This window comes from Pseudorca crassidens, chromosome Y, assembly GCF_039906515.1.
Source record: "Pseudorca crassidens isolate mPseCra1 chromosome Y, mPseCra1.hap1, whole genome shotgun sequence".
Lineage (NCBI taxonomy): Eukaryota > Metazoa > Chordata > Mammalia > Artiodactyla > Delphinidae > Pseudorca > Pseudorca crassidens.
Genome location: NC_090318.1, coordinates 18,167,009 through 18,183,169, shown reverse-complemented (window position 1 = coordinate 18,183,169; position 16,161 = coordinate 18,167,009). Strand labels below are relative to the sequence as shown.

At 45.5% G+C, this 16,161-nt stretch overlaps 1 protein-coding gene across 1 annotated transcript in view; it reads left to right on the top strand.

The window, feature by feature from the left end:
• The first annotated feature begins 7,462 nt into the window (after nt 1-7,462).
• Nucleotides 7,463-16,161, top strand: part of LOC137217899 (testis-specific Y-encoded protein 3-like) — an 80,934-nt gene continuing 72,235 nt past the window's right edge. The window contains exons 1-5 of the mRNA XM_067724897.1: nt 7,463-7,993; nt 8,601-8,678; nt 8,782-8,893; nt 8,991-9,136; nt 9,251-9,339. Coding sequence (XP_067580998.1) covers nt 7,463-7,993; nt 8,601-8,678; nt 8,782-8,893; nt 8,991-9,136; nt 9,251-9,339 — 956 coding nt within the window. The remainder of the gene's footprint in view (nt 7,994-8,600; nt 8,679-8,781; nt 8,894-8,990; nt 9,137-9,250; nt 9,340-16,161) is intronic.

Sequence of the window (16,161 nt, the reverse complement as noted above, 5' to 3'; positions counted from 1 at the left end):
CCAGTATAAAACTTCATGACCACTGCTGGGGGAAGAGGGGGCGCTGAGAATTTCTCACAGGGTTATATTGAGTAAGCATCTCCTTCTCTGCCCTTATGATGCTTCCCCGTCTCGTTTTTTTTTACTTTCTTTTAACTGGCTCTCTTTAAATACCTTGGATACCACATGCTTTCTTTCCTCTAAACAAGTTATTTAAAGGGTAGTAACTCCCTTCTCGAATTTTGTTTCCTTGATTTTTACTCATCCTTCAGATTTCGATTCAAGCGTAAGTTTAATACCCATAGTTTTTCCATAGTTCATTATTATAGCATTGTGCTCCTCTTGGTTGTGAGTGGTCATTTTTACAAATTTATTACTTTAAAATGTTTCTGAGTGTTATTGTAAGGCTGAATTGATAAGAGTAGTTCCTTGCACAGGGTACGAAATAAAGGGAGAAATACAATGGGGAGCACTGTAAGTGTCAGAAAAGGCTACTTATTGAGACTTAAATGTCTGACTCAGCTGGAAGGTATGAGATTTTGCCCTATTTCATTTCTTCTTTGGAATACAGAAAGCATCTTTCAGTCATCTCGAGGATGAATGTCAAGTACAAAAATTTCCAAGTAGATAGAATGAACTCAGATTTCTGATCAAATCATAAAGCTGACTTAGCTGCTACCTCATGACTCATATGATATGAAATATAAATTTATTCTTATATAATGGATTTTATACTGGATTGGCCAGCAGAAATTCACCTTAAATAACATACTCTTCCCCTAAATTGAAAACTCAATTAGGGTAAAAGCTTCTTTCCTCATGTTTATGTGTTCCGTATATAGCACATTCTATGTGAGGACTTTGGCAAACAATGATTGAATAGTTTCTCTTTGCCCCAGACTGCCATCATAGCAAAGTGAATTTAGGTCTTGAGATAATTTTCTACAAATTTATACGATAAGTGTTCCTGAGTTGAGAGTGATGACTAAGTAGGTATGGGCATGTGAATAAGTGTATAAGTAAAATATGGTATCATTTGTGTATTCATATCTTAAACTATAATCAATCAGTATTTCATTAACTTCTATGTCAGGTCATATAGGCCTACCTAATTCCTTTACTTAATAAGTAGTGTGTAGTAGGTAAAGAAAGCCACGTGGTAATGCCCAAATAGATCATAATTTTTTCATGGTGTGGAACTGGGATATTGCTTGGCCCATTCCAAAAATGAAAGTTAATATTGAGATAGATAAAAATTTTAATTTAAAAATATTTAACTTCATTAAATTTCTTACATATAACATTTCTAGTTGATTACTTGTGATAGAAGGAAGGTAGCTATCTCACTAGTAGTTATTGTGATGTCAGACATTCTGTACTCTGTAATCTCAGTCTCAACCTTGAGAGCTATTCTACTAGAATCCTCTCTTGCATTCACATACACGTGAGCCAACATGAAAGCTCCACTTTGCTTCTACCAGTTTTGGGGATTGTTTTTTCACTGATGTGGTAGTGAGTGATAGATACCTGGGATTTTTCTCCTCTTTTTTGTCTTAGAACTGGGGAAGATACTTTTGTTTTTCTTTAACCTCTTAAAATATCTTCTGTTTTTCTCATTATTTTTTTAATCTCATTTCCTATTTCTTATTCATTCTTCTCTTTCACTTAATCTTCCATTTTTGCAACCTTTATCCCTTCTCACTCTTCTCTGTATTCTCCTCTTTTCCCTCTTCATCAAATAAAAAATGTAGGATGACAAATCTCATTAGTCATTCAACAAGATGTTGTTTGTCATGTTATGTTTACCTCTTCCCCTCCCTATCTGACCCTTTTAGTACCTAATTCTCAAAAGCAGTGGTTAAGCTCATCGACCCCAATGACTGCCCCACCGTCAGCATCCCGTGACACCTCATGGCTAGTATCCATGGCTGAAACCCGCCAGGGCATTATTATTCATGAGTCGGTGGTGGATCCTCTCCATAGCCAGCTGTCTGACTAAACTTTAAGTATACCTAGAGCCATAAGGGAATCACAGTTGTGTTTATTTTTTATATTTGCTTCATTACAATTAACTATATTGGCTTTGGATTTTGATGCATTAAAAGGACTTTTATCTTCTTTGGAAAATATATTAAAAAGGAAGCTTGAAGTTCTAAAACTCAAATTGTATTCAGTGTGTAATGTAGAACTTCAGTTTACAGGGATATAAAGTAGAAATTTGTTGGATTATATTGCTAAGTAAGTAAAAGACCTTATACTGGCAGACATTTTGGCTTAAATGGATGTTTTTCTCACTCTAATTTTATTATGTTCTTTATTTTTCTTTTCCCTTAGGAAACATTTAAACTCTGACATTTCAGGAGTCACGGACCAAGAAGGTATCTTACATGGCTATAGACTGGAAAAGATCAAGTCAAAGGAGACACAGGGGTGGTCATCCTGCGATACCCTATCAGGAGGGAAGAAATACTGCTTTCTCACACTTATAACATCTTCTGGAAGAGCTGTTATAACTGCTCATACAGACACTGCAGGGTATACCAATATCAGAGTAAGCCACAAAAGTTATGGTCTGTTGTATCATAAATGTAGTTTAGAAATTAATATAAAAAAGCAAATGAAGCAGAAAATAAAATGGAAAGTTTAAAAACTATTAATAATTAAATCCATATTACTCCACTTTACAGGGAGAAACAACTGAGTCCTTAAGGAAGTAAAGTAACTATCAATGGTTACAATTATTCTGTGTTCTATTATTCTGTTTAGCAAGGATTTGGGAACAGCTACAAATTCCAAGTGTGTATAACGTAAGTGTATATGAGATGAGACGGAAGCAAAGAAGTGAGGGTATTTCAGGAATTTTATGTAATTAAAAAAATTGAAAGATATACTGTAAAAATCTTAGGAAGCTATGGTATAAAATACGTAAGAGACATAATAACCCATATCTCACAATCCTTCCTATATCTGTTCCTTCAGACCACGGTAACTCTGGGAACAGTATCAAGAAGTTGTCAGTTAAGCTGGTGGACCTCTCATTCTGCCACCATCAACATACCCACCCAACTGAAAGTAACAATTTTTGCATCTGGAGTCATCCAGAAGACTGCTGGGTACTTACTGTATAAGGGCAGTTACCTTTGGGGGGACATATAAAAATGTGTGTAAAATTCTATGAAATATATGTAGACTTTCATTTATGCAAGATGAATAAATTCTGTATATATGCTGTACAACATGCTGTATACAGATTGACAAATCTTATACAATACAGTTAAAAATTTAAGAGGGTAGATGTCATGTTAAACGATACATAAAAGTTTAATGTAAAATAGATAACTAATAAGAACCTGCTGTATAAAAAATAAATTAAATTTAATTTAAAAAAAAGAAAGTTTTTTCCACTGCAATTCACAGATGTAATCTTTATGAGGGTTACATAATCATATAGATATATGTAAACATATATCATCACTATGTAAAAGAAGATGCATAGAGATATTTATTCTTCAGATCAAAAAGAAAGCTGGATGGTACTTAGTGACCACCTAGAGAGGTCGGATAGGGAGGGTGGGGGGGATACATAAGAGGGAGGGGATATGGAGATATATGTATATGTATAGCTGATTCACTTTGTTAAACATCAGAAACTAACACACCACTATAAAGCAATTATACTCCAATAAAGATGTTTTTAAAAAAAGAAAAAGAAAATAAAATAAAGCTGGAATATTTTCATTGAGAAGTAGAGAACTTACTAAAAATAATCTTTGAAACTATGGAAAGAACAGGAGGTTACGATGCTTGCATTGTAGCAAAATGAACAAAGGAAAAACGTTAAGCGTTGAGATCAGGGGGTAACAACATAAAGCCCTTGGCCTTTACTCTGAGTGTCATTCTGCCTGCTTGGATGAGAACAAATGCTGGGATAAGGATGGGTGAGAAGGAAGCAGGAATGATGGCTTGAACCAGACTAAAAGCAGTAGAGGTAGTCTGCCTAGAAATACCCAGCTAAGGGGATAATAAGTGACATCCAAATAAAGTTGCTGAATATGTAGTTTACGTTTTATAATGTTCTCTAAATTCCCCCTACTATTTTCCTCTTTTAATCAGCGTTATGGTTATTTGTACCTAAGTGGTTTAATGGACCTCCTTGAAGTAGGCACTTGTTTGTCATGTCATTTGGAATTTATATGTGGTAGAAAAAAAGATAAACTTTATATATTTTAATGTCCTTATAAACAATGTTAAGCATATACATAATGTATAAATATGTATCTTATAATTCACTTATATACCTATATGTAATGTGGATATGTTTCTTATGTATTTAATATATGCCTATCTATCTCATATATATATGGGTTATCTTTGTTGCCTTATTCAGATACAGCAGGGTAGTCCTGTTCTCTGTCACTTTGGCAACCACTGGGAACTGGTAGGCCTCGTCAGTGAGTCCTCAGTGGCCTGTTATGACCCAGTTCTTGTGACCAAGACAGCCCCCTGCCTATCTTGGATGAGATGGCTAATCAAGGCACCCCAGAAGCCACTGGATCCTATTTTTTCTCTACCCTGCAGTTTTTCTCCTGGGGTAGGACGTGGTATACAAGACAGGCTTAGCCTGAACAGGGCCTCTACCATTTTGACCTCCCATGGATTCTCTGAACAGTCATGGAGGAGAAGATTAGGTACTTTCCCACCGAACAGACAGCGCTGAAATCCTCCTCCACTATTTTTTGGGTCAAATAATGGAGACTCATTTCCTGGCAGCACACAGTTACGCCTTCAAAGCAGTCAGCTCTCCTCCGCTAGCACATTCCCAATGGTACAATCTTGGACCTCTCCTCTTGCCACATCATGGGATCCTTCTCATACAGCTATGCCCTGGAGTACCCCAGTGGCTGATATTTCTGATCCTTCTGTTCTGTCTGGACCTCAGAACACTCCAACACCTGATATACCTACACCCTGGAACCTTCCTCACAGAGACGCAATGAAATATAAGTATCAAACTATGACAGATTCACTAAGATCCTGGGTTAAACCTTTAGGTGGTATAACTGGGCTTCATACTCCACCGTTAGGTAATGCTGGTGGATCACATGTTCTGTTTTCAAGTGACATAGCTGGATCAAAAGTTCATTCTGAGATTAATACTGTTCAGTCTCAAGTTCAGTCTAGTAAGGCTCCTTTCCATGGTCAACTTCTAGCTAGACCCTGGCTAGAAATTACACCTGGTGTTGGACCTTGGACCCATTTTGTGCCTGATAAAACAGGAATAGTTACGCAAATTCAATCTAGTGAGGAGAGTGTTAGAAGCCAAATACATCATGTAGCTGATAGAGTTGATGCTGTTGTTAAACCAGTAACTTATAACTTGCAACCATGGGTCCCTTTAATTGTTCATAAAATTGGATTCTGGGCTCATTCCATACTATATGAAGAGAGATCCCAATATTCTATGGTAACCGATACCTTGGAACGCTGGTTTCAGCCTGTCTTAAATATAGTTAGATCCCAAGGACCTATACAAAAGACAGAAGAATACAGGCTTCTCCCTGAATCTAAGTCAACTCAATTTTGGACTGCATCAACTCTTAATAGGAACTTTACTTGAGCTCCATCTGCAGTCAATACAATTACATCTTTGGCCCAGTATAAGACAAGGATGATCAGATCCTTAAGTCAAGTGGGTAGAAGGAGTCCATTGAATAAACATGACACTGTATAGTCAAACCCCAGATGCAGACTAAAGATACAACATGGCTTTTGGTTCATACAGTTACTAAGGTAAATGATCCTTTAATCCACTCTAAAGTTGGTACAATCAGACCGTGGCCTCAGCCTGAAGCCGACATTGTCCAAACTTGGACCCAGTCAGGAACGCAATCAGCAAGACCTTTGACTCAATTAAAAGCCGATACAACCAAACCATGGTTACAGACTAAAGGAAGCAGACCCTGGATTCAGACTAAATTCCAAATTGCCAGACCCAGAACTCAGACTGAAGAAGGTAAAGATAGACATTGGATTCAGCCAGAAGCAGATGCAATCAAATATTGGACCCACACTGAAACTGAAACAATCAGACCCTGGAACCATCCTGAAGCTGGTACAGTCAGATCTTGGTTCTGGACAAAACCTGATCAAATGGGAGAGAGGACCCAGGCAGACTTTAAAACATCCACTCTTGGACTCAGCCTGAAGTTGACGTGGTTAGACCATGGATTCAGTCTGAAGCTGGTAGTATCCATCAATGGACAAAGCCTGAATCATCTACATTCAGACTCATGACACAGTCTAAAGTTAATACAGTCACAGCATGGACTAGGCATGAAGCTGATGCTGTCAGACTTTGGTTGCAAACACAAACTGATAAAATCAGAACCTGGAGCCAACCTGAATCTCCGACAATCATTTCTTGGTCTGAGCCTGAATCTGATAGAGTCAGACCTTGGTTGAATACTCAAATGGATGGATACGTGCAAACCTTGGATCGAGACAGAATTTGAAACAGCCCACTCCTGGGCCCAATCTGAAGGTGATCTAGCCAGATCCTGGACTCAGTTTGAAGCTGAAAATGTCAAACACTGGTTCCAGACTCAAATGGAGACAGTCACACTGTGGACAGAGCCAGTAATCAAAACATCCCACCACTGGATACAGTCCACAAAGGAAAATAGTCAAGCCCTGGAACCAACCTGATAAGGTGGAAACTTGGATACAACATGATGCTTTTACGGTCAGAGGGGAGACAGACACTCAGACGGAGCTCTTCACTGCGTGGCTTTTCTGCTCTTGAGCAAAGGAATTCAAGTCGAGCAAAGAGCTGGGTTTGCCGGACACTCCCCGCTCATGCCACAGAGCTTCGGGCTCTCTGTCCCCTGGAAGAAAAGTATCCAGCAACTTCGGCCACCATGCATTTCCTTGTACATTTTCTGAGAGCTCCCAGTGGTTAAAGGTCCCGAGGCAAACCGGATTCTGATTTCCTGATTTTGGAGCGGGAACACCTGGCTCCAACTGGCACAGGCCACATAGGTATCACAGGGCACCCAGGCACCCCAGACGCAAGGCCGGAGGCCTCCCTGGAGGCAAGCTCCTTGTGGAACCTGGGCTACTAAGTCCGGGGGACGGAAGGGGTGTTTTGGCGGACCCGGCAATCCCGGAGACCGGCCTCTTTCCACAGGGCGAGGGGCGAGGCAGCCGAGGGTGACGCCCACTGTCCTCGCCCTGATTGGTCGTGATGGGGGCCGAGCGGCCTGGGCGTGGCTTGGAGCTGCTTCCTGCCACCTGGACACGCATGCCTGGTGGCCAATGCTCCTGCGCATGCGTTTCAGCTCTCTTCACCGCAGAGGCTCCTGGGAACGGTTCAGCCCGCAGCGAAGCGTGATTGTAGTTGCTGGGAGTGCGTGGTGCTCGCCCCACGTGCTGAGCTTCCAACTGCCGCACCTTCGCCGCTGCCCCAGCTCCGAGCCAGGTCCGCATGGGCAGTGAGGCGGGACCCGGGGTCGTCCTAGGTGTGGGAGGGGGTCCTCAGGAAGCAGGGGCCCGCGGGTCGCCAGCTGTGGTGCGGGAGGTGGGTAGGGTGCTGGCCCTAGCTGATGGGTGGGGCGAGGAGGCCGCCATCTTTATCGGGGAGGTGGTGCGGCAATGCGCGGCCCTGTTGGAGGGAGAGGTGGCGCGGATCATGGAGGTGTTTTGGCAGCCTGTGGAGGACATGATGGAAGAGGTGGAGGTGGTGGCGGAGAAGCAGCAGCAGCAGCGGGTGGTGGCGGAAGAGCAGGAGGAGAAGCCTCAGGAGCAGGGGCAGGAAGAGCCAGGGCCGTCCCCGAAGAGCGCCTCGCTGGAGGCGCTGGAGGCGTTGAAGGTCTTGCAGTTACAGCTGGAGCCTGTGAATGCGGAGTGCAGCCGACAACTCTTTCGTCTCAAGGTCACAACACTTCGGAGGCGGAAGCCTTATCTGGAACACAGAAGCACCATCATCCAGAGCATCCCTGGCTTCTGGGTCAAAGTTGTATCCTTAATTTTGTATTTGAGAGACCACGTTGTGGCCGGGCTAGTGCAAGGGGTACCTAACATAGCGGGCCGTTTGGGTACCAAAATGTATCCGTTGGATTGTGCATTGTGGGCACACTCAGGGAAATGTGATCCTGAAATTGTGGGGGCATGCTGATTTTCTGCATAGCAGGAAATAAGACTAGGGCTTTAGTTGCAGAGGTCCAAAAAGGTATCGTCATTAGTACCAGGGCCTCTTGAGACAAAAGAGTTGTCTTGTGCACAGGTTCTTCTTGGAATAACCATCAGGGAAAACAGAGGTGAGAGTGGGGAGTTATGAAAGCGCATCCTAGTTAGAGCCAGGAGTGTTTGCTGTGCGGAATTAAGCTTGTTCTGTCCAGATGGAGATCAGGGCCTCCCTCTCAGAATCGGAGGCTCCCTGTTTTGGTGCACAGATATGCACACCCCGAGGGGCTCATTGTTCCTTCATGCAGTCTGTATTGAAGGAATAGGACTAGATGCTAGTGGGGCCTTGAGATCAGACACTCCCAGGCCGCTGTCCAGGCTCGCTCTGTTCTCCCAGCCCTTTCACCTCCGGCATCTAGAGGCTCCTTGACATAAAGCAGTTTGTGAACCACCCCCGGATGTCGGCCATGATTAGCACCCAAGATAAAGACATGCTTAGCTACATGACCAACTTGAAGGTCAGGCTGGGGAGGAGAGGGGAAATGATTTATCCCGGAAAGCAGGAAAGAGCAGGTCTGCTGGAGAGAGATTTCACCCTCCGCCTCCACTTTGTCCCGGCAGGTGGAGGAGCTCGCAGATCCCAGTGATTACCGCAAGATCATGTTGTTTTTCCGGAAGAACCCCTTTTTCCAGAATGAGGTGGTTGTTAAGGAGTATCTCATTGAGGCCACTAGTAAGAGACAGCTCCCTGGATCGTGGGGGAGGGCAGATGGGGTGAGGTGAACTTGAAACGTGATTTAGGCCCTTGTCCCACGCTCCTTTTCCCACAGGATATAGGGCATTTCGTCTCGCTCCAATTCAGTGGCACCGTCATTTTGAAGAGGAGGTGTATAGCCGCAGGCACAACAACAGCGGCCTTAACTTCTTCAACTGGTTCTCTGACCACAGCTGTGTAGGATCTAGCAGGATTGCTGAGGTGGGGTGCCTCTGGGCCTCCTCAGCAATGGCGATGTTGTTCGGCTGGTCGGGGGGAGGGGTGTGGGCCTGGCCTGGCCTGGCCTGTCCCGACCGGGCCCCTTTCCCCTACCAGATCATCGGCGAGGACCTGTGGCCCAATCCCCTGCGCTACTACCCGAGGGAGAAAGGCCCCACCGGGACAGGTCACCGAGAGGAGGACAGGTGGGTAAGGAGCCCAGGGGCTGGGCGCTGAAATGAGTAAGCTGGGTCGTTTATTTCACTCATGGAGGAGTTGAGGCTCAGAGGCATACAGTGACACCAGGGCGTGAGGGCGTCAGGGTGCGACAGCACGTCTGGAAAACTGCAGTGCAGGACTGGTTCTGACTAGGGAAGCTTTAGGCGAGTGAAGCAGCATGAGAGTCAAAGTCACTGAGATTCAAAGGTGCACGTCTCTGAACTGTCATTCCATGGCCATCAGCCCCACGCTCAGGCCTCCTGTACCGCCCCCTTAAATTTGGGCTTGCCTTTGGGCTTGCCTCAGGTTTCCCCCACCACCCCGTTTCCACAAAGGTGTGTGAGTCCCCTTTGTGCAAAGCCTTACCCCGCTGTCCCATCATTTTTTTCTGTTTTGATCATCACCGTCATCTTTTACTTTTCTTATGCATCTCCTTCACCTGCCATGGCTATTGTGAGAACAGTGGCCGTTTTGCGTCGATCGTGAAGAAAAGTTTCTAATATGCGGTTGGAGGAAATGTAAGAGATCACAGGGGATGTGACTCTGTCTCCTGGGCAGGGCCTTAAAAAGTTAAAGCGGTCTTTAGCATTGTTCAGAGAGGTTGGGTTATTATGTGTGTGCCTGTGTGTGTTTTCAAAGGCACTCCCGATCTTGAGATGCGTGTGATGGAGCATCACCCTTGACCTAAGAAGCTGCTTTGGGTGAAGGCGAACGGTCAACGTGGTTGTCGTGCACACGAAGAAACGAAGAGAGGTCTGGTGGTGAGATGTACAGAGAGGGAGACACCAGTAAACCTGGAATAAAACCGGAAGATAAATAAGCAGCGTCAATTGTATGTGTTTGTGTGGTGTTTGTGCAGGGGCTCAGGGTAGACACATCAGTCCCAGGCAGGCTTCTCAGTTTGCTGCCTGGGAATTACCAGGCCATGGAGAGTTGTAGAGGTGGGGGGAAATCATACTTTGGGATTGCATCAGAGGATGCAGTTCTGCCTGTGGGATGGGGGTTGTGGAGGAAGGAGAAATAAGAGAAGGACTGGTTAACTGGGGCCTGTCATTTTTCCAAGGGAAATGCGGAAGTTCAAGGAAAGGGCCTGGTGAGCAAGGGCCTGAGATTGAAATGCTGGAAGTTAATTTTGTTGGATAGTGGTCCTCCATGTATCCTCCCTGTTGCATATCATCAGACACTTTAATGGGATACAATGGGGGGAAGCCTTAGCATTTAATTCACTGTTGGACCGGATGCCCTTCTAGTGCATATGAACACAGGGTCTTTTGCTGAGACAATTAGCCCCTCAGGGCTAGGGTTCCAGACAACATCTCAGGACATGGGGGTATAAGGTGTATGGAGGACATCTGGGGAGGTGAGGGAGACACGGGTGGGAAGGCAGTGAGGATGTTAGTGTGCTCTGGCAAAGGTGACCAGGGGAAAAGGTAAGTTTGCTGGGAAACGGCTAAGCAAACAAAAACGGAGTCCCTCACATCTGAGTGAGCTCACGTGAACTCTGTTCTTTTTTCCGGGGGACTCAGTTTGGGTACAAAAGGGCACACGGGGAGAGGGGAGAGGTGGGGGGAGTGGGGAGTTGGGGATGTTAAACAGGCAAGTGCCAGGCCACCCAGCTGTGTGCTCTCTGTCCCGTGACGGCACAGTGGTTAATATCCCTATTTTCAGACAGGCTTAAGCCCTCTGCCCAAGGCCCGCTTCAGGCCAGGTCCCCAGAAAGTAAACATTTTTCTCATGAACAGTCTGGTAGAGGTGTCCCATCCTCGCTGAATGGCTGGGCACACCGTGTTTCAACCACAAAGGCACTGTCCTTCTTCTGGGGCCTTGCCAGCAGTCTGTGCCCCTGAGGCCAATGGGAAGACCTAGAGCATACCGAGCTCACCCAGGAAGTGGTGAGCACTTCGGGTGCTCCTTGCCAAGTGGCTGGCTGCTTCCCAGAAGCACGTCTGTCTCTGGACCAGGCAAAGGACAGACTCTGCCACAAACGGAGCAGGGAATGTTCAATGTTTGTCCCCCCAGTGTTCTTCTCTCTTCCCAGATACAGCGGCTCCAGCACAGGCGTCCCTGAGGGTGGCATATTGACAGTACCATTTCCGTCCCACATGTTGAGCTCTTGCTCAACGACTTTTGGTAGAAGAGCCTTCTCCCAAAAGCCCCAGCTCTTTCCAGGACGAGGGTTTGACAATCAAAGTTCATGGAGTCACGGATGTCCCCTTCAGAGTGCACTGAGTTAGATCGCCTGCTCAGTGTCAGGTTTTGTATTTGAACATCTACATCCCAGCTATGCCCCTTCTACAGTGGAGACATCCGAAGGTCTAGAAGGCGAGGCTTGGCCTTTGCCCGCTGCTGTCCCCACAACCACCCCACAGACACTGTGGAAACAGGTCTTCTCAGCTTCTCGCACTGTACACCTCAAGGAACCCTTGGGGCTTCCACATGCTGGTCCCTGTCTTTCCTGGTGCTGGTAAAAATAAACTATGCTCTGATAACCCTGCAGTGGGAGTGGGACAGCATACTGGTGCGTGGTCTTAGGCAACCTCAGACGGGGCTTGTTCTAAGGACTCCAGGATATTTATCCACATCCAGAACATTTAGTAAGGTCTTGCAAAGGACTTAATCACCAAAGCAAAGGTTGGGACAGGCTCCCCCAACTCCTAACATCTCCTGCCAGTGCTTAGGTACCAAGGCTATGCTTAGGCCTGACCTGTCCTGGAGTGAAGCTGGGCAGACGTTCATGGATCAGGTAGCGGAACCGTAAACTGTGGACGGTTGACTTGATTGTCATTCTCTGGAGACTTGGCATGATGTGTGCCCCAGAGGCTATAGCTTACTGAGTTTCCTCCTGGGCTACAGAGCTTAGACGTAGGTGTGACCCAGTCTCTTAAGGGCTTTTTCACGTGGGGCCTAATATCTAGGTGCGAGTAGATTGAATGCACAGTTGCACACGTTGCCTGAGGTTTTCTTCCGTTGAACTTCAGGGCATGTGAGGCCCAGCAGATTACTGATCAATCTATGAGCATTCTGGCTCAATCACTCTGAGCCACGTTTGCGTGTCCTGGTCTCTGGACATGTTCATGTTTTCCTCTGTCTGAAATGAAGATGGTGTGTCCGTGTTGTGTTTGCCCATGATCTCTCACTCTGAGCGTGAGTTGGTGTTCCTTCCTCTGGCTTTGCCCATGCCTTCGTCTCTCTGATCTTCCACCCATGCCTGTGCCCATATGCACGCCTCTAGTGCCATAGCTGTCGCAGTCTGTTCATGTCCCTGTTTCGATACACGTGCTCTGGGTTGCTGTTACTCACTTACTTATTTGTTAAGGTTTGTGTCTCTGAGTTGGTCTGTGCCTGCGTTCCACCCTTTCCTCCATTCCTGCATCAAATGCTTCCACCACCTTGAACTGGGACTTTTTTGTGAGTTCCGTTGTCTTTGTGAGCAACAAGAAATGCTTTATTGCAGGTGGAGTTAGCAGTGACACACATTTGGAAACAGAGGAATAGGCATGCCCTTGTGGCAAATCACCGACAGACAAGAATATCTTGTGGAGGTGAGAATATCAATTACGGCCCCCAGAGGGTGATGAGGACATTGAGGGAATGCATTTGCCAGGGAAGCTTCCAGGAGGAGAACGTTTGGGGTTGACTTGTTAGTGTTTTGTAAACACTAGTGCAGGAGTGAAGGAAGATGACTCTTATTCCTCCCCATTTTATTCTTGCGTTGGTCATTAAACCGACATTATGTGGGCACAATTTCTTCATGAGTTTTAATGAAGCATCACCCGAACGATAGGAATTGGGGCTAGTCTTCCTGTGAAGAGAAAAGTTGTTAGAGAATCCTTGCCCTCGGTGACCTCCTATGACCCAGGGAGAGGGGGTGCATGAACAAAATACGGGCATACCGAATAGAAACTCGTGGACCAAGCACCTCACCCAGAGGATCAGGTGGTGCTGAAGGAAGGTGAGGGCTTCAGGAAGAGAGAGGTATGAGTAAAGGAAAGTGTGATGTGTAGATTCATGAGTTTTGCCATACCTGAAGAGTGTGAGGGGCATGATTTCTTGAAATACTTGTCCTGCCCCTTTCTCTCCTGTCTCCACCTGGGACTGCAAATACGTAAGCCTCGGATTGCTCAGTGGAGTCTGGCAAATAATCTAGGCTGTTACATTTTCTGCATTATTTTTGTTCTCTTTCTGCTCCTCAGCCAGGATGATTTCAATTAACCTGACTTTAGGTTTTGTGATTCTTCTGCCTGCTCAAACCTTCCTTTGAAGTCTCTACTGAAGGTTTTGATTCACATGCTGTGGTTTTTCAGCCCATTATTCCTATTTGTTTCTGCTTTAAATGTCTCTTTGTTGAGAGTCTCTATTTCGCTAGACCTTGGTCTCCTGGTTTCTTTTAGTTCTTGCTCCATCGTTTCCTTTGTCAGGTGAGCGTAGGTATGACTCTTGATTGAATGTCTGCCTACAGAGTTAAAGTACTTGGTTTCCTCATGCACAGTATCTATTAATTTGCTTATCTGACCTGTGATGGGGCAAATACACACTTGTTTCATTGCATGCCTTGTAAGTGGTGTTGAAAACTGGAGATTTTGAAGTTTGGAATGCAGTAAATGGGGAGGAGGTTTTTCTCCCTCGTATTCATGTGTGGCTGCTGGTTGTAGTTGATCCTTTCCGTTACTGTGCCGAACTATTTTTGGTTAGACGGCTTTCTTTGCCGTGTGCTGTGTAGTCACTGGTGTTTCTGTTCCACTGCGTGGGTGGACACAACCGATTATTATTTTTTTAAACCGCCGGGGTGCTGGGTCAGGGGGTTTGGGGAGGTAGCAAGGAAACACAAATTTCAAAAACCACTCTCCTGGTCTCTGCAGATTACCTTGGGGCTGGGTGCACAGCTTCATCACCGTATACACCATTTTCATTTTCCCAAGTCTTCCCACCCAGTACACCTGGAGACTAAAGATCAGCCAGAGGTGAAAACTTAGGGTCTCCTCAAATCTTTTCTGAGCCAGTGAATGTGTGTGACCTTGTCTAGCAACACGGGGACGGGCAAATTTCTCCTTTACCCCTGTTGAGGTCCTTTTGGCTCTCCTAATAATTATGTGGACACAAGACAGATTAACAGGAAAAACAAACCAATTTAATTCATGTACACAGAGGTCTCAGAAATGGGACCGCCTGAAGTGACCAAAGCCCGCTGAATGTATCTAGTTTTGGACAAATAAATATTTTTATACATTCGACAAAACAAAGAGGCTTGTGCTTGCTTGGGCAAGCAGCCTAATGAAGAAGTGTCAGCGTTCGTTTATCCAGCTTTCTTAGCCTTGAATTTCCTAACTGTGGTGACAAGGATGCTTTCTAGCCTCCTGCCATAGGGAGGATACCGTCACATGGATTTAGTTCGCACTTTGGGGGAAGGCAGGGGGCCAGAGTATTTTTGTTGTGGTTTTCAATCATTTCCCCTCACTGACCGTTTCCCTGGTAGCCTCCGTTCAAAATAATCAACGTGCCGGTGAGGCATATCTTGGGCGGCCCGCTCTGAGCCCCAAGGATTCCCTCCTCTGCAACTTCCCTTGATGTTTCACAAAGAAAAGGCTAAGGTGATGGCCGTGGAGAGCAAAACTGGGTGAGTAGCTCAGTGCTAAGAGATCTGCAAAGGGAGAAAAGAACATAGGTTAGAATGAGGATGAAGAAAAACAGAAAAGAACAAATCAAATCAAAGTACATTTCCCCAAACCCTACCGAAACAGTTCCCCAGTCCCGGGAAGACATCAGTCCAATAAAACGGCTTTGCTTCATTTATGTGACGAAAGCATTTCCTTCACTTTTAGTAAGTTGGAGACTATTTTTCCCATTTGATTTACGTAGAAGCAGCATTTTCCACTGATGATTGCATAAGCTCATCCTCGCCGAGCAGTCAGGATGTCCAGAGCAAGTCCATTTTGGAGCACCACTGATGCTAGGCTGTTAACTTCTGACTGAAGTATTTTCACACTTTGCATAGGGGAACTGAACTCTTGTTCCACTACCATGGAGAGTTAAGATGGCTGTTCTAATTCATAACCTCCATAGCTTGGGAATAAGATCCTGAACAATGAAAAGAAGTTGGAGTTGTGATACCCAATGGATTGTCTATGACTTCCCTGCTGGCACCTTTATGGGACACAGTTTTATGAACAAAGGAGCCCAGGTTTGTAATTTGGCTGCATTTAGGGTGGAGTATTTGGTGACAGAAGGAGCCAGGTATCCAAGTCCCCATTGTCCTGACCGGTTAGGTGGACACCCTTTATATACTTTGCTGCCACCCAACATAAAAAGACCAGTGTGGTTTGCAGACAAGGTTACAACGGAACCTGCATCTCCAGGAACTGGAGTATTCCACGACCTTTGCCATTGGTAATGCTAGCATCCATACCCTCCATCTCCCGTGTGCTCCTGTCAATCTGTGAGAGCAGGACAGGTTGCAAAAGAGTTGGTACAGGAGGCCTGTGGTCTGGTTTGGGCAGCACTAAGGCTTGGTTCTGTGGCCAAGCGAGTCCAGATTTTTATAGTGGTCCACCCGTACATAGCTTATGGTAGTAGGCAGCTTAGTCATGGGAGCAGCCGTAGTACCCCAAGTTGTACGGAGGTGGCTTACGAGTCATCCAAAACATTTGTTGATTTGGCAGACGTTTGTACCAAGAATGGTAGCGCTAGAGCCACTTACAATCTTTTCCAGGGATTTGAAGATGCCACCTGTGGGGTCAAACCACAGAGTCTGAATGTACTGTTGGTCCCCGAGTGTCACTCGGGAAAGGCCGAGTATCATGTTTGTTCCAAAG